General features: G+C 42.2%; 1 protein-coding gene and 1 long non-coding RNA gene across 9 annotated transcripts in view; one reads left to right on the forward strand and one right to left on the reverse strand.

Annotated features, from left to right (window-relative positions):
• Window positions 1–26,036, reverse strand: part of ARHGAP26 (Rho GTPase activating protein 26) — a 466,949-nt gene that overhangs the window by 80,278 nt on the left and 360,635 nt on the right. For all 8 annotated transcript variants that reach the window (XM_050794915.1, XM_050794913.1, XM_050794910.1 and 5 more), the window contains exons 19-20: window positions 20,399–20,537; window positions 7,809–7,959 (exon numbers count right to left, since the gene is read on the reverse strand). In XM_050794915.1, coding sequence (XP_050650872.1) covers window positions 7,809–7,959; window positions 20,399–20,537 — 290 coding nt within the window. The remainder of the gene's footprint in view (window positions 1–7,808; window positions 7,960–20,398; window positions 20,538–26,036) is intronic.
• Window positions 490–16,602, forward strand: LOC126957270 (uncharacterized). The gene is made up of 3 exons (XR_007726708.1): window positions 490–564; window positions 5,004–5,077; window positions 16,534–16,602. It is a non-coding gene; the product is annotated as an uncharacterized LOC126957270 (long non-coding RNA).

The raw sequence follows: 26,036 nt of genomic DNA on the forward strand, positions 1-26,036 counted from the left end.
AGGCGTTCAGGTTATTTCCAAAGGTGAGGAATGTCACCGAGTTTTCAGGCAAACCGGTCTGAAGAGACCTTTTCTGCCTGGAGGTGGGTGAGAAACAGAATCCTCAATCTAAAAGGAAATATCCTTCCCCACAAAAAGCTGATCCAGCCACAGAGGAAAACTTCCTCTTTCAAAGCCCCACATTCCAAAGGATGACAAATAGAGACAATTCTAGTAAAATCATAGCTGCCTGTTTGGGTGTAACCCTTTGGCATAAAATAGCATGGGGATGGTAAAATTGCCTTTTTTAAAAAAAGATGTCATTAATTATCACTTGTCTAATGCATATTATTCATTTTGCCATGCATTTGGTCTCAATAAATAATAGCTATGCACACAACTTAACAGGTACCCTGTGGGATTTAGAGGTTTCCAAATCTTCCAGGAACAGGGCGTGGCGTGTCTACCCTAGCTGGTCTTGCTTTAAGGAGGGGTAACACTTGCCTCTACAGCAGAAGTTCCTTCCTCCTCTTCAATGATAACTTACAGCCTGGACTGAGTTATAGCTCCAGTCTCAGATTCAAGGTAGGAGGCTGGTGGGGGAAGGTGAGTGGGACAGCCGGGGACATTTCTCTGCACAGGAAAAATACATACCATGGCTGAGGGACTGGAGAAAATGTAAGGATAGTGTGTAGGGGTAGCCCTCCAAAATAATACTAATAATTGCCATACACAGTACTAAAATATGTAAATAAAAGACGATCTTACTTAATTTTCATGCCACTTTATTTGAGGAAGTTATGATCACACTATTTTACAGATGAGAAAATTGAGGTACAGAGAGCTAACGTCACTTGCCTCCTTCCCCTTCAAATCCCTATCTCCTTGATTCTCCATTAGCTTTCTCCCTGGGACTTCTCAATATACTGTGTGATATACTGTGTTAAACACTGATTTATCTCCTGTCTCCACTAGAATATAAAATCCATGAAAGCAGAAACTCTTTTTTTTTTCTTAATATTTTTAAATCACTGTACCTTCAGCACTCAGAACACCACCAGGCCCACGGTAGGAGTTCAATTGATATTTGTGGAATGAATGCTGACCAGCTAAGCTGAAGATACGTAAAATCTGAGAGATATCTCTGAAAGCAAGTTTTCCCTGAATTTCATCAGAGAGCAGCTGAATCAAACTCAGAAGCCAGCAATGTTTCAGAGAAACAACTCTGTCTGGACGCAGGCCTTGTTTATCCTTTGAATTCCAGGGACTGTTCTCTGGCCACTGAGACAGGAGAGGAAGGTTGACTCTGGCAGAATCTGCAGGCGTTTGGCATGCGTGTCTTTTAGGTCACCAGAAATAACTTGGAAATGCATGAGAGGGTGTGTTAAGGGGGAAGGACGAGAAAAAATTAGTTTTATTTATGAGGCTACTGAGCAGTTAGTTATTTTTTAGGGGTGGGGACCACTTAGGCAGAGAGAACTCCAAGGTTGGGTTCCATCATTGCGCTAATCATCCCAGCCTTCCTAGTTTTCTTTCAATCTTTCAATCTTTGTGGTCTAAAGAGGGCATTCACCTAGTCGTTTCTAATTTGGGGAAATTACTGCAGCATGTTATGTCCCTGGTGGGGCGTCCCCTGACTTCTTTCTCAGCATTTGTTTACTTCCTCCTTTAAAATCACTCTCTCCCAGAAGGGAGTTGGCATGATGCCCCACTGGTCATCGTGGAAGGAGAGGATGATTTGTTTCTGCAGCCCTCGGTAAGCACCCATTGAACGACCCTCACCCTTGGAGGTAGATAAGCCCCACTTCCTCCACCAGAGAGTGGAAGGTGGTGGTGGTGGGCACGCTCAGGTCCAGGGACTGGTATCATCAGCCAGGCAATGTTGATGCCAGAACTAAAACCTAGGGTTTCCTGCTTTCCATTCCAATGTTTGAGCCACCTTTCTTGTTTGCCTCTGCCATTAGCCATACATTTTGTTTCTTAAATTTCTTAGAATCTCAGTTACGAGTTGTTTTCTTTCCAAGAAGATTCTGAAAACTGAGAGGCCAGTCTCCATGCTGCACTATGCTATAGTGAGACCCTTCCATACCTTTCTATGCATGCAGACAGCTCAGCCCCATCCCAAGACAGCTGCCTATGACTCCAAGGTCACAAACTCACAGGCCTTGTATCAGTTTACTATCACTGCATATGAAACCACCCTAAACTCACTGGGTTCCCACAACCACAATGTGATATTTATCATGAACCTGTAGGTTGTCTGGGAAGCTTTTGGCTGGTCTTGCCTGATTCACCCAGGTGAGCTGCATTCAACTGGTTGGTGGTCCTGATACTGAGCTGGGCTGAGAGAGATAGCTGGGCTTCTCTCTCCCGTAATCTGTCATCTTTAAGGAGGCTACAACAGGCTTCTTCACATGGTGACTGGGTTCCAAGAGGATGAGAGAGAAAGCTGTGAGGCATTGTGGCCTGGGCTCGGGAAGGCACATGATGTCACTTCCTCCACATTCTATTGGCCAAAATAAGTCAAAGGGTAAAGGCCAGCCTAGATTCAAGGGCTCTAGCTCTTAATGGGAGGGATTCCAAAGATTCTGTGGCCATTTTTAATTGACTATGGGCCTACAGGCATTAGGTATAAAAGTGAAGCAGGCCAGCTGCGAGATAATAGAGACCAGAGAGCATCATCTGCTCCCAAGTTCCACACAGGTTTAGTATAGCCACCTCTTCTGAAATTTCAAAAGAAGCTGGAAATCTGGATTTAAAAAGATATATTAATAGACTCTATTTTTTAGAGCAGTTTTGGGTTTACAGAAAAATTGCATGAAAGTTTTACACATACCCTCTCTATTTCTACATTCTGAGTTTCCTTAATTATTAACATCTTGCATTAACGCAATACACTGGTTACAACTCATGAACCAATATTTATATTGGTTCATTATTATTAACTTAAAGGCCATAGTTTACATTAGCATTCAGTCTTTGTGTTCTATGGGTTTTGACAAATGCATAATGTCTTGTGTATATCCCATTTGAGCATCACACAGAATAGTCTCACCGTGAAAACAATGCCCTGTGCTCCAAATATTCATCCCTGTTCCTCTCCCCAGAATCCCTGGCGACCATTGATCTTTTTATTGATTCCGTAATTTTGCATTTTCCGGAAAGCCATATAGTTGGTATTATATCATATTGTAGTCTTCTCAGATTGATTTCTTGTTTTTTTGAGATGGAGTCTTGCTCTGTAGCCCAGGCTGGAGTGTGGTGGCGTGATCTCAGCTCACCGCAACCTCTGCCTCCCAGGTTCAACCCATTCTCCTGCCTCAGCCTCCTGAGCCTGGGACTACAGGCCCACACCACCACGCCCAGCTAATTTTTTTTTTTTTTTTTTTGCATTTTTAGTAGAGATGGGGTTTCACCATGTTGTCCAGGCTGGTCTCAAACTCCTGACCTCAAGTGATCTGCCTGCCTTGGCCTCCCAAAGTGCTGGGATTACAGGTGTGAGCCACTGCGCCCTGCCAGGCTGACTTCTTTTACTTAGCAATACGCATTAAAAGTTCCCCCATGTCTTTTCATGGCTGGAGAGTTCATTTTTAAAAATCATTGAATACTATAGCATTGTCTGCGTGCACCATAGTTTGTTTATCCATTTTCATGTGCTGATAGACATCTTGGTTGCTTCCCAAGTTTTGGCAATTATAAATAAAGCTACTAACAAAATCCATGTGCAGGTTTTTGTGTAGACATAAATTTCAACTCATTTGGGTGAATACCAAAGAGCATGATTGCTGGATTGTATGCTTAGAATATGTTTGGTTTTGTGAAAAACCACCAAACTGTCTTCCAAAAATGGCTGTATCACTTTGTATTCCCACCAGCAATGAGTGAGAGTTCCCACTGCTCCACATCCTTGCCAGCATCCGATGTTGTCAGTGTTCTGGAATTTTGGCCATTCTCATAGGTGTGTAGTGGTATCTCACTGTTGTTTTTATTTGTATTTCCCTGAAGACATAAGAAGTGAATCATATTTTTTATGCTTACTTGATACCTGTATGTCCTTTTTGATTAGGTATCTGTTCATATTTTTTGCTCATATTTTAATTGGGTTCTTTGTTTACCTATTATTGAATTTTAAAAGTTCTTTGTATATTTTGGATACTGATCCTTTATCAGATACGTGTTTTGCAAATATTTTCTCCTAGTGTGTGGCTTGTCTTTTCATTCTCTTGAGTGTCTTTCACAGAGCAGAAGTTTTTAGTTTAAACAAAGTCCAACTTAACAAGCTTTTATCTCACAGATTATACTTTGAATGTTGTATCTAGTAAGTCATAATTATATCCAAGGCCACCTAGGTTTTCTCCTGTTATCTTCTAGAAGTTTTACAGTTTTGCATTTTACATTTAGACCTATGGTCCATTTGGAATTAGTTTCTGTGAAAGGTATGATGTCTGTATCTGGATTCATTTTTGTGCATGTGGATGTCCAATTGTTCCAGCATGAAATCTGAATTTTATGTGAAGTCTCCTGATTTTAAAGGTTCATTCAAGTCTTTTTTTTTGGTAGTAGTGGTACCGGAGGAATTACAGCTCCCCTCTCCCCTAATATACATGTCTGCAGAATGCATTTATCCATTCTAGATAATCTCTGCCTCCTTCCTCCCTCTTACCTGGAATGCTCTTCATCCATCCACCTAAGTTTTTCCTAATGCCCACCTCACACTCCATCTACCAGACCTTTCCCACTACTTCGACCTGGTGTGTGCACTCAGCAGATACTCAGGTAATAGTGGCTGAAATCTAAACACACTATGACTTGTAAGTCCCTATTAGCACTGCCATATGCCACTGCCTTTCTTCCTTAGCTAGACTGTGAACTCTTGGGGAAGACAGGAACCCTCTTTTTCTGGTTTGCCCCAGGTAGCTTGGCATGCATGGGTCTGGGCATAAAATAGGTTCAGCCACAGTTGTTAACAATTTCAGACTAGCTGGACTTTGGTCCTGACTTACCAATTGTCCTTTGTTCTTCAGGAGAGATGGCTACTTCAGGAGTCAAGCTGAGGACCTGCCAAAGATTTAAACCCAGCAGCCTTGCCCTGGCACAGGTAGAATGATGGCATCTCTAATTTTGATGTCTGATTTAGCATTACATTCATGTAAATAAGAGCGCCCTGATATCCTTGGAGAATTAGGGAAGATTAATAATACTGCAAAATGTATCATCAGAGGTACCACTGTATTATGAGTTATAAACATGTTTCTTTCGCTATTTTTCTATCTGGTCATAATGATATCCCAGTCATTACAAAAAATAGTGAAATAAAGGAGTGAAATAAAAAGAACAGATAGCTTCATGGTGGCTGGTTCCGTACCTCATGCCTATTTAATAGTCAAGCTAATGGTAATCCTCCCAGCTCACCTATGTTCCTCATTTTCATCTGCATCATTAAGTGTTCCCACTGGAGGAGCTCTGGACACTTCCAACCGAACAATGATGGCGGGAACAAAAGGGTCCACACCAGGGGCTGAGACCCAAGTGGTCTCAAGTGATTGTTACCATGGCACATCTGTGTGCCGACAGATTTCTCAGAATCAATTTGCTCAGGGAAAGTACTGTGGGTCCATTTGTTAGGACTGCCTAACAGCCATGCATGATCCACACCAGCAAATCCCAGGCAGAAAATACCAGGGAGACAGGAACCCAGGAAAATCACCTCACTGCCTTGGGTTTGAGAAGTGGCTGTGAGCCTGCCTGCAGAGCTTATGGGGGACTTTGGCATGGCTCTCACTCAGGGCCATGGCAGACGCTGGTATCAGTGCTGGTGCGGGTACTGCTTCTACCTCGGGGAACAACCTTCCCTGACCTCAAGACTCAAAGGTATCGATCAGCGACTCACTCGGCTTGGAAGGACAGTGGTCTTGTTGGAGGCACACCCACACTTCCTTTTCTAATCCTCCTCCAGAGACAAACAAGTAGAACCATTCCTGTTATCACCCTCCCTTCCCTAGAAAAGCCCCCCAGATCTGTACCAGGCAGGGAACAGTCCCTCTGGGTGGTGTGAAGTAGGCAGAGCGATTCCTAGGATGTTATGGAAAAAAAAAAAAAAAAAAATCGTATCTAGACACCTAAAAAATAAAAAATCCCAAGCCTTCTCCTCAGGACCTGTTTAAAAGACACACCCCCCTTTTCCACTTAGCTGCTTAAGCAACCTCTTTGTACACACTGTACTCAGCAGTGACTCAGGGGCTCACAGCTACCAGCCACTGAAAAAAAAAAAAAAATTACAGACCACTCACTGGTAGCGGCTGGCTAAAATCAGGGGATGTTAAGCAACTTGGGCTAGAAATTCAACCTTGCTCATACACAGCAAGAAATAACTTTAGCAACTGCTAGGTACAGAAAATTAAACCAACTGAAGAAAAAAAAAGTAAAGAAAATAGAATCTCCCTAAAGTCCAGGAAAGCGGGTATAGGAGCACCTAAGAAGGCCAAACCTCAAGGCAGGGAGGCTCCCTAGGCAAGCCCAGCCATGGAGAACCAGAAGAGACTCACTGCCCATAAGCTGAACAAATTCAATTATTTTGAGGTCCTGAGGCACTGGTCCACTTCTTGGTGAAGGAACATGCGATTTACCACTCAACGGGCAAATAATTAAACTTCCTGAACATCAGTATGATTTAAAGCTGCCAACAACTAAAAAGACCTGATATTCTCAGTTTACGATTTCATCCCACAGTATAGTAACATTTTTATTATGTACCTCTTACGTCCATTTTGGAGTCATCTCTCCTCCCAAGTATTTAATAGCCCTTAGTGTCTTCTAAGGCATTATCAGACTCATTTTGCAGATTTGTAAATATCTCATAGCGATTGAATGACAGGGTACTGCCATGAAACTATGGCATGCGGAGGAGCAGTAAAAGGTTACTGACATCCTAGCATCTCACCGCCTTGCTAGTGTCTCCCCATGTGAAACAACCGCCCTGAAGACAGTCTGTGGCTGAACCTCAATCTATTTTCACTTAGAGAAAGGCAAAATCATCTCTGTTTTTCCTGAGTCTTACATAACTGTAGCCTGAGAGTCCAACTGTTCTGGTCATGGCCTCACATTCTTTCTGCAAAGGCGCTAGTTGACAAGATTTATGGGATGGTCTAAAGAAGCATGCGAAGCAATGTGGGTTGAAACCATGAGGGAGAACTGTCTGATCCTAGCAGAGTAGATCTAGTTTCTGTGGAGGGCTAGACAACCAGCCCCCAAACTAATTGTCCTGACTATGGGTGCTCAATGCCCAAAAATAAAGCAAAAAGGGTTCTTCTCTTTAATAGTATCTGTTAAGAAGTCATAGTCATGCTAAGGTTTGAGGATGTGAAGACACAAAGGGCTCCTGGAGCCTCTTCCTTATGGAAACGGACACGGAGGCGGCACTGAACATTTCCAACATAGTCAGTGGGGAGGGAAACCGAGACAACATGGATGAGTGAAACAAACTCGGCCACAGAGCTGCTACAGCCCCTGGATGTTTGTAAAACTTACAGAAATTGCTTTTCATGCCCAGCAGCCAGCACAGGCAATAGCTATCACCAAAGCCATCTCAGCAGGACGGTAAATCAAAAATCACCAAGGCTAAGAAGCAGTATGTTAAGAATAACGACTCCCTCTGAGATGATGATGCTTGAAAAACCCACAACAAGCCAGCTGAGCTCCCAGTTTAGGGAGGAGGTTTAAATAATGTTCAGGGGACAATGGTCCGAAGTCAGATGGAGCCAGATAGCAAATTCTAGGTGGAATGGCTGACCAAAGTCCTTGTGGGGTAGGCAGCTGGACATCATACTTACAGTGAGTTGGGCCGGGTGGGTTTGACCACAGCCAGGTCTGGGTCACTGGAGTTCATGTTGGGCTGTAAGCTGCTGCTGGAATTAAGGATGCTGTTTGGATTTGATGAGACAGATTCCAAACTGGAGTTGATGATGCTGTTCCTTTGTTCCTCTGGGGGGAAAAAGTCACAAGTCCCATATTACTATTATTGCATAGCGACAGTCTATTGCTACATGCACAAACATTTATAAAGAATAAGACTGGATCAAGATCTGTGATCCCAGGGAAGCTTAAGAAACAACATAGAAAAGGTTAAGAATTAAAAGTGGGAAAGGAAGAGTCAAGGGGGAACAGGTGACTCGAAATTTTAAAGCAAACCCCCTTCCTCGTTGTAACAGGATATATCTCCCCTTTAATATAAGCCAGGATTTTTTCTAAAAGTGGCCCTACCATGGCACCATAAATTGCATCTTCTTTTGACTGGCAGATTGCCAGACTAGAGAAAAGCCTTCATAGACCCCCTCACATTCACCCAGATCCCCTTGGCTTCTGTGACACTCACCTTTCATTCTAAAACTCCTGTCTCTAATATTGCTCTAATTCATCAGGCCATGTCCCACCTCCAATTCCATAGAGCCTCACCAGAGAAGATCTACTATTCAGCCACCAATGTCCTTATGACTCCAACAGTCTAAATTCCTGACCCTTTCTCAGACATGTCTTTCGGGTTGCCTCTAGCTCCATGTACTTGGTGTTTAACTTCAAGTGAATTCTTTGATAAATCACTCTGTACTGGGCTGCAGAATGGTTTGCCTATAAACAACAACAAAATACCTGAGTCCATAGTCCCAGCAGTCATATTCACGCTTGGAGAATATTGCCAAGCCAAGAGACAGAAAAGCTGAGTTCTCTTCAAGCCCTGACTGGCTATGTGACCTCCGGCAATTTCTACTTGATCTTGGATTCCTGGTTAACAATCTATAAAATGGGGAGAACAAGAACTGCCTTTCACAGCTTGTGGAACTGTCATGAGGATCAAGTGGGATCACAGGCAGGAATGTATCTTGTAAACTTCAGAATACCGCTCAAAGAACAGAACTTTATGTTCTTCCCATCTTTAAAAACTTGGAATCATGAATGGAAAACACAATTTTTGGAGATAATTTAGCTAAATGGTACAGGCACCCATCATTGCTGTGGCAAAATATTATAGATGTGGAATGTGATTCTTGTCCTCTATTGATTACAGATATAACATACTAAAATCAACTGATACTTCTGGCAATTAATTCACTTAAACATAATATCTAGGCTAATCCTGGACCTTTTTGCAGTGAGTCAGGGGTATGTTACAATTTGTCCCTCACAGGATAGTCTAGAGTCACTGGTATGATAATTTAAAGGGCAACATTTGAACTCAGGTCTCTTTAGGCAACTAAGAGGATGATGTGTCATAAAAATACTTTTCCTTTTGCACGAGTCATGTCTGTAAAAATAAAGTATGCTTATGAAGTGATTTTACAGTAAGCCTCACACTAAATACATACACACTCACCCCAATACCCTGATATCTTAGCAAATCCTTAATGCCCTGCATAAAGCCCCACAGGAGAGAGAAAAACCCTATAAGGCTACCTCCTGACTACTGAACTCAAAGTAGATTTGGAAAAAGTAGATTGAACTGATGTCTGAGATTTAGAACTGTTCATATTTTAAGAGCTTCATTTTTGAACAAAAACGACAACAAAGAGAAGCCAAAAGAGTTACACTGAGCCAAGATGTAGGAGGACTAACAGGGCCTGTAAATGGGAACTTCCTACCAGAAAGAAAAACAACACTAAGATTACATAATAAGGGGATCACTGAGAGATTGGATGTGCCATTTATCAGTATGAAGCAGTATCAGTAAGATTTTCCTTTTTACAAAACACGCATACAAAGATGCCCAAAAGACCGTGAGGAGCTCGAGACTACCATATAAAGAAAGAGAGTGAGGACGGTTCCCCGGGCTTCAACTGGAGACATTTACTGCTTCACAGGACAGGACAGAGGAACAGTTTTATTAACTTGATTTTGAGAAGCTTAAAGGGCCAAGTTTGCGTGACAGAATTCTCAGGAAACAGAAGAGCGTAACTATCGCTCACATTTCTCCTGTGATTATATTTACTTTTCCAGGAGAGGATTATCATTCTACAAACTAAAAACAGTATCTTGCTAAAAGTATATTCGTCTTTCTAAAATGTTAGCAGGAGATTATTTTTCTCCCTTACTATCCATTAGTAAAGGAGGGTATAAAAATGTATCATAAGGCTTCATAGTTTTACAGCCAAGAGGGCCAAATATGCATCCTAAGAGGCCAACTCTTTATTGGTATCCCTTGCTGGGACAAATGACAAGAAAACCCAGAAACCTGGCACTGCCTGACTATAAAACGACTACAATTTTGTAGAAGAAAGGTCTCGTCATCTGTAGACAATACATCATGAGACTGAGAACATCTAGGTAGAGGATCTAAGCTGAAAGGCTGACAATCTTTACTGAGGGTGAGTAGGCAGGTGAGGATTATTCCAGGGAAAGGGTGGAGAATAAGATCAATGGCCAGTCAAATGTTTTAGTGGTTATAGCAAACTATACCAAGACAAATTTTAAAGCATTTGGAGTCAATTAGGAAATAAGGAGAAAATGAGCCAAGCATGGCGGTTCATGCCTGCAATCCCATCGCCTTCAGAGGCCAAGGTGGGAGGATCACTTGAGGCCAAGATTTTGAAATCAACCTGGTAAACATAGTGAGACCCCCATCTCTACAAAAAAAAAGTGAAAAATTAGCCAGGCCTGGTGGTACACACCTGTGGTCCCACGTACTTGGGAGGCTGAGGCAGGAGAATTGCTTCAGCCTGGGAGTTCAAGGCTGTGGTGAGGTATGATGGTGACACAGCACACCAGCCTAGGTGACAGAGCAAGATTCTGCCTCCTTTAAATAATAATAATAATAATAATAATATTCAGTAATGTCACTCAAAATAGGAGCATTTTTCATCAGCTAGGCAAATGAGTACTGCTCCTGACAGAAGCGCACAAGAACAGGCAGCCTAGAAGACACTTTAAAAAATAAAAATAAAAATTAAGCAAATCCTTCAAATAACATAGCTAGACTTCCCTGAGTCACTGATGATTCAATCCAGCTCTGGTATCCTCATAGAAGGTATAAGAAGGACTGATGGCAATTATGTTGCTGAAGGAAAAAAATTATAGGCTAGTGGGCTTCAAAAGAAAAACAGCTAGTTATGAGTCAAGTCAACAAGATCATAGAGGACCATGACAAAAAGGAAAGAATGCCCACAACTCAGAAGTATGCCTAAACTGGTTGAAGTCAGTGAGAATGCTTGCCCACCTCAAACATGTTTGTCAACAAGAATCTGTCTTTGTATCAGTCACAGAAAACAAGACCCCAGCAACAAGAAAATGATAAAATAAATCCCCAAATAATGGTAAGCATGCATTGGCAGTGCTTTCACAAACATACGTTCTATAAGGAGTGACAAACTGGATGTGAACTTGGTCCTTAAGGATGCAAACTACCTGAGGGCAGGGACATGCTGTCTGGCCACACGGCATCCATTAATGTGGCTGGTGAGGTCAACATTAGCCATCCATTCCTGGTGCCTCGCCCACGGGTCACTGACACTAAGGCTCCGTGAATGGTTATAAGATAAATATTAAATATAAGGGAATAATACACAGTCAAAAATTTATGCTGCTGTAACAGAAAGAGGTAGTTTTGTGTGACTGAATTTTTCAGGTGCTTTAGACAGGGACCATGAATGTCCTTGAAACCAAAGTACTGATGACAGTGGGCAGAGTTTTTGTTTTTTGTACAAATCAGGAACGGAAAAACATGAGTATGCAACCAAATCACTGCAACTAAAAAAGGAAAGCCGCAGAATAATTTTGGTGATATTGTACTTGTTCTGGGGGTTGCCATGGAAATCTGGGAGCTGAGCGACTTCACTTTCCATATTTACCAAGTGACTCCGACCCACTCTAATGGCAACCCCATCACACACGGGAGGCAGGAGCTCTGTTTATCACAGAACCCAGAGGCGAGGCCAGGAAAGCACTCACAGAGCCAAGCCAAATTCACACGTCTTGGCAGGCCCGAACAGGTCTGGCTCACTGAATACACAGAGCTGGAGGGTAAATATGAAACATTTGCGGGAGGTTTCCCACCATGCATGGGACTCTGTCAGAATACAGGCTAATATCCCAACTTTCCATGGTGCCTAAGAGTAAAGGGCAAAAAGAAGAGGCAAGAGGACTGTTCTTTAACAGCCTCTCAGGATGCCTCATAGAGCCAAAAGGAGGGAACGGACTCTCCACATGATCAAACAAGAAGAAAAGGGAGTTACCAGACAGCGCGAAGTTTTACAAAGACAAGGAGATTTATATAAAAAAATAGGAAGGCAAACACAAAATACCCAGAGGCTTTCCTGTGCTGTGGTCAGGAGAGAGGTGTACTTTCTCCTGCTTGTTAAAGTTTTGCAATGAAGTCTGTAATGTATCATCTTGACAAGATGGGATGATAATAGCACGGCAGCTTAATGAATTTTGCAATAAAAAATGATGAGTGTACAGCAATTTCTGAGTTTACCATCTCTGGGAAATACCCAAGTACATGGGAAGTTTAGAATCAGATTTTCCAAAGCAATTTTTACCCCCTGTAGCTCTTGCTCCTGATAATAGTGACATGCCAAGCCACACTAAAATCTGAGGTGGTCTCATTTCAGGCTGACCCAGCAGCCTCAGTCCCTATGATAAAAATAATCTTAGAAAGCAGTCTGTGTAATAAGTTTGGGTATATAAAAACAGTTTGGGCAATTTTTAAAAAAAAATCTTAAAAAGGAGTTTGGGTGATGACAGACTCTACACATTGAGTTGAAAAGTAGGCTGGGCGCGGTGACTCACACCTATAATCCCACCACTTTGGGAGGCTGAGACAGGCGGATCACAAGGTCAGGAGTTCGAGACCAGCCTGGCCAATATGGAGAAACCCCATGTCTACTAAAAGTACAAAAATTAGCCAGGTGTGGTGGCGGGCACCTGTAGTCCCAGCTACTTGGGAGGCTGAAGCAGGAGAATCACTTGAACCCAGGAGGCAAAGGTTGCAGTGAGCCAAGATCGCCCCACTGCACTCCACAGCCTGGGCAACAGAGCAAGACTCTGTCTCAAAAAAAAAAAAAAAAAAAGTGAAAAGTAGAGTCAATCCATTGTTTTGATCATAGTACATGAAAGATGATATTAAAACTTTGACAGATGATCTTCAGCAAAACGACTTCTGATTATGGTTCTGGGTGGACAGACTGACTCTTTCCCTATATCACCTGTAATAACCCTTTTGTTTGCAAAGGGAAAAAATGCCAATAAAACTGAATTTCGTGAGAGAATGGGGAAGTCACTGTGGCTGGCCTGGGATTGCACTGATTCACAGGAAAGAGACATGGAGGCACAATGAGAAAGACTGGCCCTAAAACACCATTTCAGAAACCACAAGGGAGGAATGGGCCTCTGATGAATGTTGAATAGGGGGTTGAATGATCAGAGTTAAATGGACACTCTATTACTCACAAGACAGCCCTCTTTTCTACGTGAGAACTTGCTTTCAGGAAAAGTTGCTTTCCTGTTAATCTACAGTTGACTGGGATCTGAGGGAGTCCACGTACTGATGGCTTATATTCTTGCTCATTAGAAAGAAGGAAACTACACGTTTACTTACTTTTATACCACGACTCACTGCAAAATGGGTTTGAGATAGTACATGAAAGGTATGATTAGGGAGTTTTGTTTTTAATAACTTAAAAACAAGTGAATATATAAGAAATATGCATTTCTCTCCAACTTAGAAAGTATAGAAAAGCATTTGCATCTGCACACAAATATCCTGCATGGGCCACCCTCCAGCTGTATTCATTTTGGTGTGTAAAAGTCCAATTGTTCTGCTACACAGAGGAATATATACATATACACACACACAGAGAGACGTGTGTCATGCTTTTAACAAAGCAGACTCACATCATACTTAATGGTATCTGCTTTGTTCACTTGGTGATAGTGCCAAAAGCATGCGTCTAGAATGTGCTTGTTTTCATTTAATGGGTCTAGCTGGAACTTTTTTCCTGCCACGAGCTTTCCACAGCATCATTTTTTAATGGCCATATTATCAACATGGTTTTCAGTCACGTGTAGTAATTACACATAATTGACCCAAGAAACACATTACACACCTTCTGCAGCCCGTGTGACAATAGGAATCCATGTGAATAAACATGTCATCTTCCAAAGCAAACAGGTGTGCCCAGGGCACCCGGGATCTGCAAAGGCAACCTGAGAAAGGGCACATGCTACAGCTTTGACTGCTCAGAGAAAGGCATTACGTAAGCCTTTGAATAGTATGAATTCCCAGTCATGTTTCAACAAGGAAGACACACATGAGAAATACATAAGCTGAATTCTCAACCTCTCACTGGGCCTGTCTGGGAGAGGGTCCAGGATGAATTAACAGAACTAAAAAAATCATTCAGAGCTATAATCTCAGCAGCTAGTTAACATGATCCATGTAAAACAAGGCCCAAGAATCCCCTCCTGCCCCCACCCCCACTTCCACCGACACTGTACAACATGTCCTAGGCTGCTGATGTTTTTGCACTCAAGCATCAAACAGGCTCTTTCAGGGGCCGGGGGGACTCTGCATTTCCCTCACATATGGGCCTCCCCTTTGCATCTGCAGGCTCCAAAGAGGCGTATATTTCCTTAGTCAGTTGTAAGGTAAAACTATAGCCTGATGATAATCATCATAATTGTAGCTAACATTTATTAGGTGCTTACTATGGTCTAGGCCCAGCGTCAAGTACTTTATATATACTGGCTCACTTAATCATGGCAATTATCCTCCAAGGAAGCTATTACTAGTGATAGATTTTACAGATGAGAAAACGGAGGCTCAGAAAAGGAAAGTAACATATTCCAGGTCTCAGAGTGGTAGGTGATAGAGATGACATTAAAACAGCTCAGTCTCAGTCTGACTGCAGAGCCTCTGTTTTCATCCACCATGCCAGAGTGCTCCAAACCCCAACAGTGATTCAAAGAGATGTCCTGCTAATGACAGAAGACAAGCCACCCTGACTGTCCCCACCTTCCCAAGCCAGTACTTCTCTAAATTGAGTTAGCATTGGCATCACTAGGGTGCTTTAAATATATAGATGCTTGAGCCCCAGCCAAGACCTCCTGACTCAGAATATCCTTGGTAGGAGACCAAGCATCTGTATTTTTAACAAGCTCCCTACAAGATTCGAATGCACACTCAAGTCTATGAACCTCCGTTCCAAGAAACGCATTTCAACATCTTGGTATAAATGCTAAAAATTTGGGACAGAATAAATCCTAAGTGCCACCTTGCAACCTCTTGGAAGAAATCTATAAGGTACAAGACCTTGTTGCTGGCTCCCTTCAATCCTTCTGGCTCCCCCTTCTACAGTTGTCCAGAAAAAGTACAGCTTGTGTGTCAGTACCTTTCACCTAGATGTACCAGTACAGTCTCTGCTGGATGATGTATCTGTGTGGAAACTTGGAGATTAAACAGTAATCTCCTTTGCTGCCATTCATTTGGCAGCACAGTTGAAAAACCTCGTTCCATCTGTTCGAAGGTGATTGCAAATGAGCCTGAGTGGCTTGGCCGAGTATATTAAAGCTACCGTTCAACACGTATCGCTCTCTGTGTAGTTGGTGCTAGATTTGGAGGGGAGACTGTCATGTGGCTGCAGCCTGCCAGGACGCATGTTGAGGAACCCATTCAGTATGGTTCAGCTGCCCCCATGTAGCCCTGGAAGCTGGAACAGATGGCTTTCATTGCTTCTGTAACTCAGGCTAGCAAGGTTTTCACTTTGGTAGCTCAAGAACTGACAAAGGCACTCTTTTGGAGATGACAAAGTATAGGGAAGGAAGACTACCTAGGTACAAACCCCTTCTCTGCCATTTGCTAACAGTGTAACTGCTTAACATCTCGACCTCAGTTTACTTGTCTGTAAAATTTGGATATAAGAACCTACCTCACAGGATTATTAATTGTGGGGATGACACGAGACAATGAGGTTTGCAGGCTCATAAGTAGAGCTATAATTATTTTTATTTTTATTGTTATTATTAGGCGAGGTTCAAATTTAGTTTGGCCTGAAAGTTCTTTACCGAATGTATCCATTTGTACTTCCACCCCAGCCCCTCAGCATTTTACGGGCAGACGCCCAGCTTAATGAAACTTTGAACTCCAGGTTCTTAAGTGGAACTGGAAACACTTTCCCTTGGAGATAAGGATGAGTGTGCAGACTAGGTCACAACAGCTAACCCTAATGGAACGCATCTCCTGTCGAACCATCCCACAATTTGACAGCAAAATAACGATTGGTTAACAGTGTCACTTTGAGGTAGAATGACAGGATTCAAATCTACATTGTTGCTGTGTAATCCTGAGTGTACACTATTTAATGTAAATTTTATTTCCTTTCAACTGCAAAATAGGGACAGTACCTGTGTCATATAATTTTAAAGATTAATTGGGATGTTGTGGTGCACAACGTCCAACACAAGAAACCACCTGGTAAGTTATATAGTCATAGATATTAAACACAGACAAGCAAAAAATCAATTTCTAGGGAAAATGTCTTCCAGGTTCAGTTTGGCTAAATTACCTTTCTACAGTTCTCTCCGCAGTTCTACAGACAACAGCTACCCCCTGCTACGCACAGAGAGACTCTCCCATCACAGACCACCTTTCCTGTCTATTGGACCAGAATGGGATCTTCACATCATTTTGTATCTTTCTCAAAACTCCTTTCAGAAAACATTCCTTGACTGTCTACAGATAACTTTGATATCTAGTTCCTTCTTCACTAAAATATTCAGTGGTTTCCGGATGGTTTGTATTTGTTGCTATGATGCTTTCTAAATCCTGCATTTCCCCATCATTCCCTTTCCTTTTGTCCACAAAGTTTTAATTTCAGAGGCTGGTCCCATTTCACTCCTAGCCCCATTTCCATCACACATTGCCTATGATATGAGGAGCCACTTGCTGTCTTATAACTGATCTAAGTCCCTGCCCAGCACAGAGCATGAGAAACCATCAAGCTCTTCATCCTGAGAATAGATGACAGCTTTACGTTTAGGAAAAGGAAAACAAAACAAAACAAAAAACCACCTAGAGAAGACTATACTAATACCCATAGATTAAAGAGAGAGAGTCGCAGGCAGGGACCTGGACACACACCTGGTCTACTTACACTGAAGGAAAAACCCCTTCTGGATAATAAGAAACACATCTATGAGCATCATCTAATATCCCAGACCATGAGCCTGAAGTACAGGTGCAAAGGCAGAGGCCTGAGCCTGAAGAGCTGCTTCTCCAGGAAGAAAGAGGCAAATGACAATTCGAGGCCAAGATTCACCTCTAAGAGGAAACAATGGGCTCCAACTTCCGCACAGAATAAGGACACTGCAGAGAGGTTGGGAGAAAAATGTATGCTGCCAACAACACCTGGAGTCTCTTGGAGGGAAATACCTAAGTGAGCTATTCTGGAAGCCTCAGCCCCATTAAGCATTTCAACTGGGAAACTGGAAAGAGTACTGACAAATGGAATGCCAAATAAACATTAACTTGCAAGTGCATCAATGAAGAGAAAAAGGAGAATGACTGGACTCAAAAGAGATCAGGTGGACAGACTTATCAAAAGAAATGAGGTTCTGAAAACGATCGCAGGGCAAGTGTGAAGGTAGAGGTGAGGTATGTGGGAGGGCGCATGTGCAGGTGCCTATGGGTGCATGTGTGCCCTCACAGCACATCCCTCCAACCGGGCATCTGCTCTGTGGCAAGAACCTGAAGAAAGGTAAGGTGGCATCAAACCAGGAGAGGTGTCACTATGAACTGAAAGGGCGCAGCAGGAAACTGACATGAACGGCAAGTGTCCACAGCCCACTGACAATATCTGAACCCAATTCTAGTTGAGTGGACAAAAGGAACTTGAGTTTGTGTACTTAAATTAAGAGGAAGGATGGAAGTCAGTCAAAATTAAAAGCCAGTTTGTGGATTCCAAACGGTGGTATGCATTCCACAAGTGGTACACAAAATAATTCTAAGGTGGGATATGGATGACCACTTTCCATCTTAATGGTTACATATTTATTTTAACATATATTAGAGAATAATACAGTGAGATCATCGAAGTCATGTTTTTAGAGATCTTATGTACCAGGATGAAGCCAGGGAAAGAAGTGAGTTGCCTTAACGTTAACTTAAAGAAGTATATTAAATAAGTCACAGTGAGCCACATGAGCTATGTGGCTGTAGCACAAATGGTGAATGAGAGGTTATGTACATGACTGGTGTTTAAGCACTGAGCGAAGTGTATCAGGAGGCCTCAAACTGAAATCACTGTTATATGGAAATACATACTTTTTTTCACAAATTATATTTGCATAATCGTTACCTGTACTTTAATGCCAAAGAGTAAATTCAGCAAAGTGCTGGGAAAAAGTTTTCTGTCTTTGTCCATAGACCAGACAAAGGGAAAGGTGAATTGTGTGAAAACTTCACAGTGCATTATCATCTGCTCACCCAACAGTGATGGGTGGCTGGATTACAACCTGGGAGGGGGCAGGTCCCAGCACAACCTCCCAGCTCCTAGCTCAGTCTTCCTCAGTCAACTCTCCCACTGGCCCCCCACAGGGTGCCCTTCATGCCGGTTTGTATAGTATACTAGCTTCCCAGAAAAAAAGGGGTCTCTAAAACAAACCAATATATACACACAGACACATACATAAATTGCAATTAAAGAACACACAGACTTGCAGTTATAATGTTTACTCTCTGAGAAAGGAGGGAAAGATAGACTCCCTACAAATATCTGAGCCTACCTGTATGCACCGGTCGTGTTTCCAGGGAGCATTTCCTAACATTAAGAGAAAGGCCCTATTGTTCACTCTCTTCCCCTTTTGCATCCCCTGTCTACCATCTGCAGACATGGACAGAGCAGCTTGCTCTGCAGCTGAGACAGTCCTGCTTTCACACATCCTTAACTTTCATCCTTTGCCTTGTGTGATAAAATTAATCTTGGACAAAGATCTAGTTGATTTTCTCCTGATCTCCATCGTCATTCTTATGAGCTCCCAGACAATGCTTTAAAGCCTGTTCCAACGCTGCTGCTGCTTCAGTCTAACTACATACCCAGCACTATTTTAAGCTTAGGGGAATTTACCAATACTGTCTAGCCTCTCCTAATCTACACCGTACACTGATTAGTACAAAACATTAGGTGACCGTGGCTGTCCTGGAAACCTGAGAAGCACATTACCCCATAGCCTGATGCCTCATTCATTCAGCAGGTGTGAGTGAGGCCAGTTCTGTTCCAAGTGTTCCCTGGTACACTCGCAGGGGCCCAGGCCACGTGCAGACCACACTGAGAGTGACCCCAGCCAGATATATTTAAAAGGAACACAGGCCACTGTGAGAAGGAAAGCCAATCCCAGGACAGGGTCAAAGTCCTGAAACCTTGTATATCTGCTGACCTAGAAATTCTTCTAAGAATTTATCTAAAGAAATGTTCATGAAATAAGAGCAGATTTCGTTACAAGGATGTTAATAGTAGCTTTACTTATAAAAGCAAAATATTTGAAACAACCCGAATGATACTAAATATAGCAAGGTACAGCCACATGATGAGATTCAATGACATCTTTAAGTGCAGTAAGAGTTTTGGGATGGGGAAGGTTTGCTTTTAGGAGTTATGGTAAGGAAGGCCATTACTTTAGAAATACAAGGGGATTAAATAACCACCTTTTTTTGTGACAAGAAGAAAGATAACAATCCAGATATGAAGCCTCTCCTCTTCAAGGGATGAGCAAACGGAGGCGCTCTCAGAGCAAAGGCTGAAACAATACTGTATATTTTAGGGGTCAGTACCTGATCATTGCAAAGAACTCAGAAATCCTGAGATGAAAAACAGATGTGATATAATTGTGGCGATAACACGCTGGTATTTGGAACAAGTGGGGTATTGTTCCCTAATTAATTCACTAATGAATTTCAAATATTTTTAGGTGTCGACTCCATGCCAGGCACCATGAGAGGTGGAGTAAAACATCAAGCTGAACAAGGTGCCACCCTCACAGAGTCACATTCTAGTAGGGCATGTGACTCACACTAATGGGTATTTCATTACAACTGAGAAAAGGAAAGCACACTGGCTCTACGGGAATTGCTAACAAAAGGGGAGCTGAAGAAGCAGTGCCTGAGCTCAGCTCTTATTGTGTCGGAGCAGGAGGAAAAGAGACTCAGCTGTTTGTTCACAGGAGATCTGGAAAGAGAATCCTCAGTGGCAGCCCTTCCCTTTCATTCTCCCGTCCTATCAGGGTTACTCAGCAAAGGCACCTGGGAGGGCACAATGATACAGTCTTCAAGGACACAAAAAGCCAGCAGTACACAGAGAAGAGCTGGAAGTGTCCACCCTGAGCCGCGGCAGGTAGCATGGGATGTCCCTGAATGCCACGCTGGCCCCACGCAGCAGAGACTCACGTTTCTCTGTTGACTGAACGGTGTGGAAGAGCGTCAGGGGCCTCTCGCTGCAGGACGGGGGCTTGGAGTCACTGCTCTTCTTCCGAGACAGGTGCAGCTGGGCATTGGTGAGAGGCATATCGGGCACGGTGTTAAATATCTGCAAACAAAGTTTCACAACAAGGTTACTCACATCTGTGAACTGGGAAGAAAACAGGCCTGAAGCAGTACAACGGAAAGCTTGGCAGTGTCTTGGAATCAGCAAGAAAACATCTGAGAAGACCACTGGCAGTTGCTCAAGACTTCATTTTAAACACTTCTAGGAAATGGCATTAAACATTTTCGTTTGGAAGCTTATCCCAGAGTTTGATAACCACCCACTTCCATTTCTAACCTCTTCTGCCACAATTTCCACTGAGCGGCTTTTCATTGTTCTCTCCAGGGAAACAGAAAGCAGCTGTGCTCAGTAGAAGCCACTGTCTGTTAACAGCACTTGAAGTTTTTGACTACCTTTGTCCAGAACCAATGAATCAAAAATTCCTCTATCTTTCTTCATTGGTTCTAAGTTCTTAACAATTACTTCGTAACTTTCTTAAACTGTGAAACATGGATTTAAATAACATTTCATGAAGGGCCCCAGGGCAGGGCACCATTTCCCAATCCTCATCAGCTGTCCTCAGCTACAGCATCCTTTTCTAGTTCAGCAGTTCCACGTTATCTGTGATGCTGAGCTTTTCCTCGTTTATCTTGATAAAAGTATCACACGCATACATACAAACACACACACACACGTACTATGGACAATTTGAAAAATGCAGAAAAGTCTCCAGAAGAAAACAAAAAATTATCCCGATTCTACCACTTAGAGATAACCACTGTAAGCATTTAGGTCTTATTTAGTTATAAGCTTTTTTTTGGAAGAGGGAATTTTATTCTTCTAAAAGTTTATGCTAAAAAATGATAGACAGAAATCATGATAACTCTCATCTTTATTTCTACAGATAAAAGTATGGCAGACTTTAATAATTATAATAGCTAATACTTACATGGTGCTTACCATGATTATAGTAGCCGCCACTTACTGCAGACTCCCTTAGGTACCAGTCATCATACTGTGTTCTTTTCATGTAGCCCACTCAGTTCTCAGCAATCCTGAGCAACAGGTAATGTCCTCAGCATTTTATAATGAAGAACTAAGTCTCAGGGAGGTTCAGTAGCCACAATTGTAGATACAATTTCAGAAAATAACAGTTTTTTCCCCCAGATTCCTTTTTAAATGCATACAATAATACTGATGCTCATTCATTCAATCAACACACACCTTTTAAGTATCTCCTTTACAGTAGGCACTCTGGGTATAACAGTGAAGGAGGCAAACATGTTCTGTGGTTAGAGAGTCTGCCTTCCTGTAGCTATGGTTTACTGAGTCCTTGTCACACCAGGCACTAAGTTAAATGCTTTATATGAATTATCCCAGTTGATGTTAACACACACTTTTCATCATTGAAATTATATTCTTTATTCTGTTTGTATCACATACATTTCATCTAACATTATACAGTATTTCCTCATTAAAAAAATCTTCAGACATGATCCTTAATGGCTGCATAACATCCCCACTATATATTGAAAAATCAAAATTTATGGATCCATTCATTACCATCTCTTACTCTTTGAAGTTGGTCTCCTCCCTCCTGAGTTTTCTCCTTCCTAACAGTCTCTGATGTGTCTAGGGCCACTTTTCACCCATGAGTGGCCCTAGACACATCAGTCTTTCTCATGGTTCTCTCTCCTTTTCTGTGTGCATTTAAAAACACAACTCAAAAGCTGATATGTAGGAAACAAAATCATAAGAATTATAAGAATTTCAGCCCAAACAGCTGCTCTCCATGGGTTGGCGGGTCCTCGGGCTCCAATGATGCCAGCCAGCTGGTTAAATCAGTCTCACTCCTAAACACAGCTGTCTGAAAACAGCAGTATCATATTTTCCCTAGAGGACTGAAAATTTTCAACAAGATAAACTGAATCACTACACGTAGCTGAGTTCAACTGGGGCAAGGGAATAAGAAGAGAAGGAAACAAAGTAAAAGCAAGAAAAAACTCCTAACTTCCCGACCAGCTGGAAACCCAAAAACAAGTTTACCAGTGCTACAAACATCTCCAGTCTCCTACTGAGCCTCAACAACAGAAAGAAAAGCTCAAGGACTGCAACCTCTAAGAAGCTTTCTCCTACTCTTTATTTGGTCATCCTCAGGTGACAACCTCACTGTGTACCATTATCATTGACATTTAAAAATGGCTACTAAGTATGAGTTTTGCACCTGCCAGGCACTGTGCTAGGCAGATGCATCCCATGATGCATCTCTAAGCTGGAGGCCAACAGCATAGCAAGTTGGATGGTTATCTCACAATGAGAGATTGCCTGCCCTGCCACACAACTAAGTAGGAGAGTGACCGGGAGTGAAGTCCCAGGGCTGCAGCAGCCATTCATTTGGCTAATCTCCAGGCAATCTTCACTACAAAAGCTGTTGTCCCAAACATACAAGGATGAGTTTCAACCTAACAATGTCTTCTAGCACCTTTCTGCCTCTGGCCTCGGTTACAGCACCTTCAGCAATCCCTAGCTAAGGGCATTTGAAAATGAATTCCGAGTTAGTGATAGGCCTGGTTCTCATTATTTTCCCTCACATCCTGCTTTGCCTCTGGCCTCCCAATTTTGTCTCTTTTTTTCTAATGAGTTATTGAAAATGAGATCCTCACCCAATTACAATGGGAGCAAAATTAACATGGACTTCGATTTCAACTGTCAACAAAAATGCGAGCTTTTACTATTTCCTGAGAACTGTAGTAAATGCTGGAGAAACAAAGAAGAGTAACTTGTGAGGAAGGACCATGGCTTTAGACAGATGTGTGAAAAATTGCTTCCAAGATAATATTTATATACAGCAGAGCAGGAAGAGACACGAGAACAAATGAGGGAGAATTCCACTCTGCTCATCAGCTGTTTCCTCTAAAATAATTAAGTTATTCAAGCATAAGAGAATCAGCTCTGCAAGGAGATTTTTGCCATGGGCAAGAGCCATAGTCCCAGGGGCCAGTTCCCTGGGTCTCATTGTGAGCCAGGCCCAGACTCCTGAAGACCGCTGATAGGGCTATTCTCAGGATCAAATGAGATAATGTGCAAGGAAGCACACAGCAAAATGTCCAGTGCCAGACATGTGATTATCATAATTACTATTACACGTTCTTCCAAGGTACAGGGTGCCTTTGCAAATTAGATCAAGTCAGAGCAGACGACACAAACTTTCATTAATGACTCTGGAAAATCATTCCCCAAGTGACTGTTGTTTATTTAACTCTGACACTTGAACACATGCAAATTGTTTAAAAAGCCTGTTGACTGTCTGGCCACGGGTTTGCCTCTATGCTGAAAGCTCGAGTTGGGATTCTAATGAGAATCTGAATTATTCACAACTTTGTTGGTTATTCCAATCCTATTTCATTTTGGAAGGGATGATTTCAAGAGAATCAAATGAAGTTTTCTTCAGTCTGCGGAGAAGAATCACTGTGCAAATGAGCCTGCTGAATGACGGAAGCAGGAGCTCATATAACCTATGAGCCATGGATTTATGGAGCTCTACCATGTGGCTGGAACAATCTACTCATTTCATAGAGACTTTCCAAATTAACACAAAAGGGGGAGATTTATTTTCTGCCCCAAGTGCCCTGTTAATACTGTCCAAACTCACAAACTAATTCCGACTTAGTCAGGAATGTCTTAGAGATAAAAGTAAGGAAGACTGTAAGCCTTCTGGAAGCAACTGAGGAATAAAATTGTAAAGCAAAAATAGAACTCTGGGTAACTCTTCCAAGTATCCCCAATTTCAAGCTTCCTGTAAGTGGAATTAGCAGATCCATAAATACCAAGTTACTGCTTCGCCTTAAGCTGCGAGTAACAGTGCTCAGGGGTGGTTTGGCCTCCGCAGTCAGACAGACCTGGGCTGATCCTGGTTCTGCTTCTCATTCAGTAGGCGGCAGCACCTACAGCTACATGGACCTCACCATCACTGACGCTGACATCACTGCCTATCATCACATCAAATACAGGAAAGGATCTTAAGATCATCATACGGGTACAAATGAAACAGGCTTTGGAGCTAGATGGACTAGAGTTCAAATCCTGACTTTGCTACCTACTAGCTACATAATCTCAGTCAAGATAATTAACCCTTCTGTGTCTGTTTCCCTTGTGCAAGTGGGGATCTAATATCTGCCTTACAGAGCTACTGAAAAGATAATACACATAAAATGCTCAGTGCAGTATGTAGCAAAGAGTAGGCATGAGATGGTGACGGTATAAATGACAATAAGAACACAGAATTTGAGCACTTATCATGCTAAGTCATTTACATGGATTATTTTACTCATAATAACCCTGTAAGGGAGGTACTATTATTCTTGCCCTCTTGAGATGAGAAAACTGAGACTCCCTGAGATTCACTGATTTGTCCAAGGTCACACAGAGAAGGAGTCCAGCTGGACTGGGACCTAGATGGCTTGACTGTCTGGGTCTTAAGCACTTGTGGTCTTTATAGCTACCATTAATTTGAGAGACAGAAGACAAAATGGGAAGATGTAAGTTTTGGAGTCTGGCAAATCTGATTTTAGTCACTTACTAGCTCTGTGACCTTGGGCAAATTATAAAACTCTCTGACCTTCAGAGACCTTATCTGTAAAAAGTCCTAGGACTGTGGTGAGGACTGAAGCGCCTAATACAGTTTGACATTCAGTATTCAGAAGATATTACTGTAGTCAATAAAAAAGGAGACATACAAGAAGGGAAATAACTGGAGATTCAACAATGGATTATTTGCAGTCAGGACATGAGGATTTAATTTATAAGTGTAAATTTAATTACTGTTCTTTGCAAAACATTGATCTTAACTGCTTACAGCAATGGCAGAATTTCCTGTTCTTATTCCCTTGCACTGTCTACAAAATTTAAATTTCACTGATCCCCCTCTGGCCCATCTTGATATTGCAGAGCATTGACACTTGTGGAATTTGTTCTTATCCATGTCACATACACATTTTTAGACCTTCTTCAATCCCATCTGTCACATGCGCCTGCAATTTAAAAGGATTAGGAGTCTCCCTGTAATGTGTGTAGTGTACTCTTTATTATGTGCTGTGATTTTTATGGGAGGGAAAGTAGGTCATGATGAAGAGCTCCTAGTCTATAACTGCAAAGTAGCTCTGAGACAATAAATCAACAGCAGAGGCCTGGGGATTACAACACAAAACAGAAAGGTTTATATGAGAAATGAGACTGAGCATGTTCTAGAGACACAAATGCACCAGGGCCCATAGTAATGTGGGATTGGTTTGTTTGACGCATTAGGAATGTAGACCTACCACTGTTGAGCACAGCTCGCTCCTTCTCATGACAGACAATGCAGCAGAGGATTGCATGGTTCAGGAGAACCCATAAACCCAGCACCTTCACAGTGGAAGCCAGGCAAGTCTTAGCAGGGCTTATTTATTGTAACTGTTAAGAAGCCAAATTCAGAGGCTGTAGCTGCAGAGGTTTTTTAAGGACAGTTGGAAGTCCTATGCCCTGTTGATATCAGCATTTTGGCAGAGGGATCAACAATTTAGA

This window comes from Macaca thibetana, chromosome 6 (assembly GCF_024542745.1).
Source record: "Macaca thibetana thibetana isolate TM-01 chromosome 6, ASM2454274v1, whole genome shotgun sequence".
In the NCBI taxonomy this organism is placed as follows: Eukaryota; Metazoa; Chordata; class Mammalia; order Primates; family Cercopithecidae; genus Macaca; species Macaca thibetana.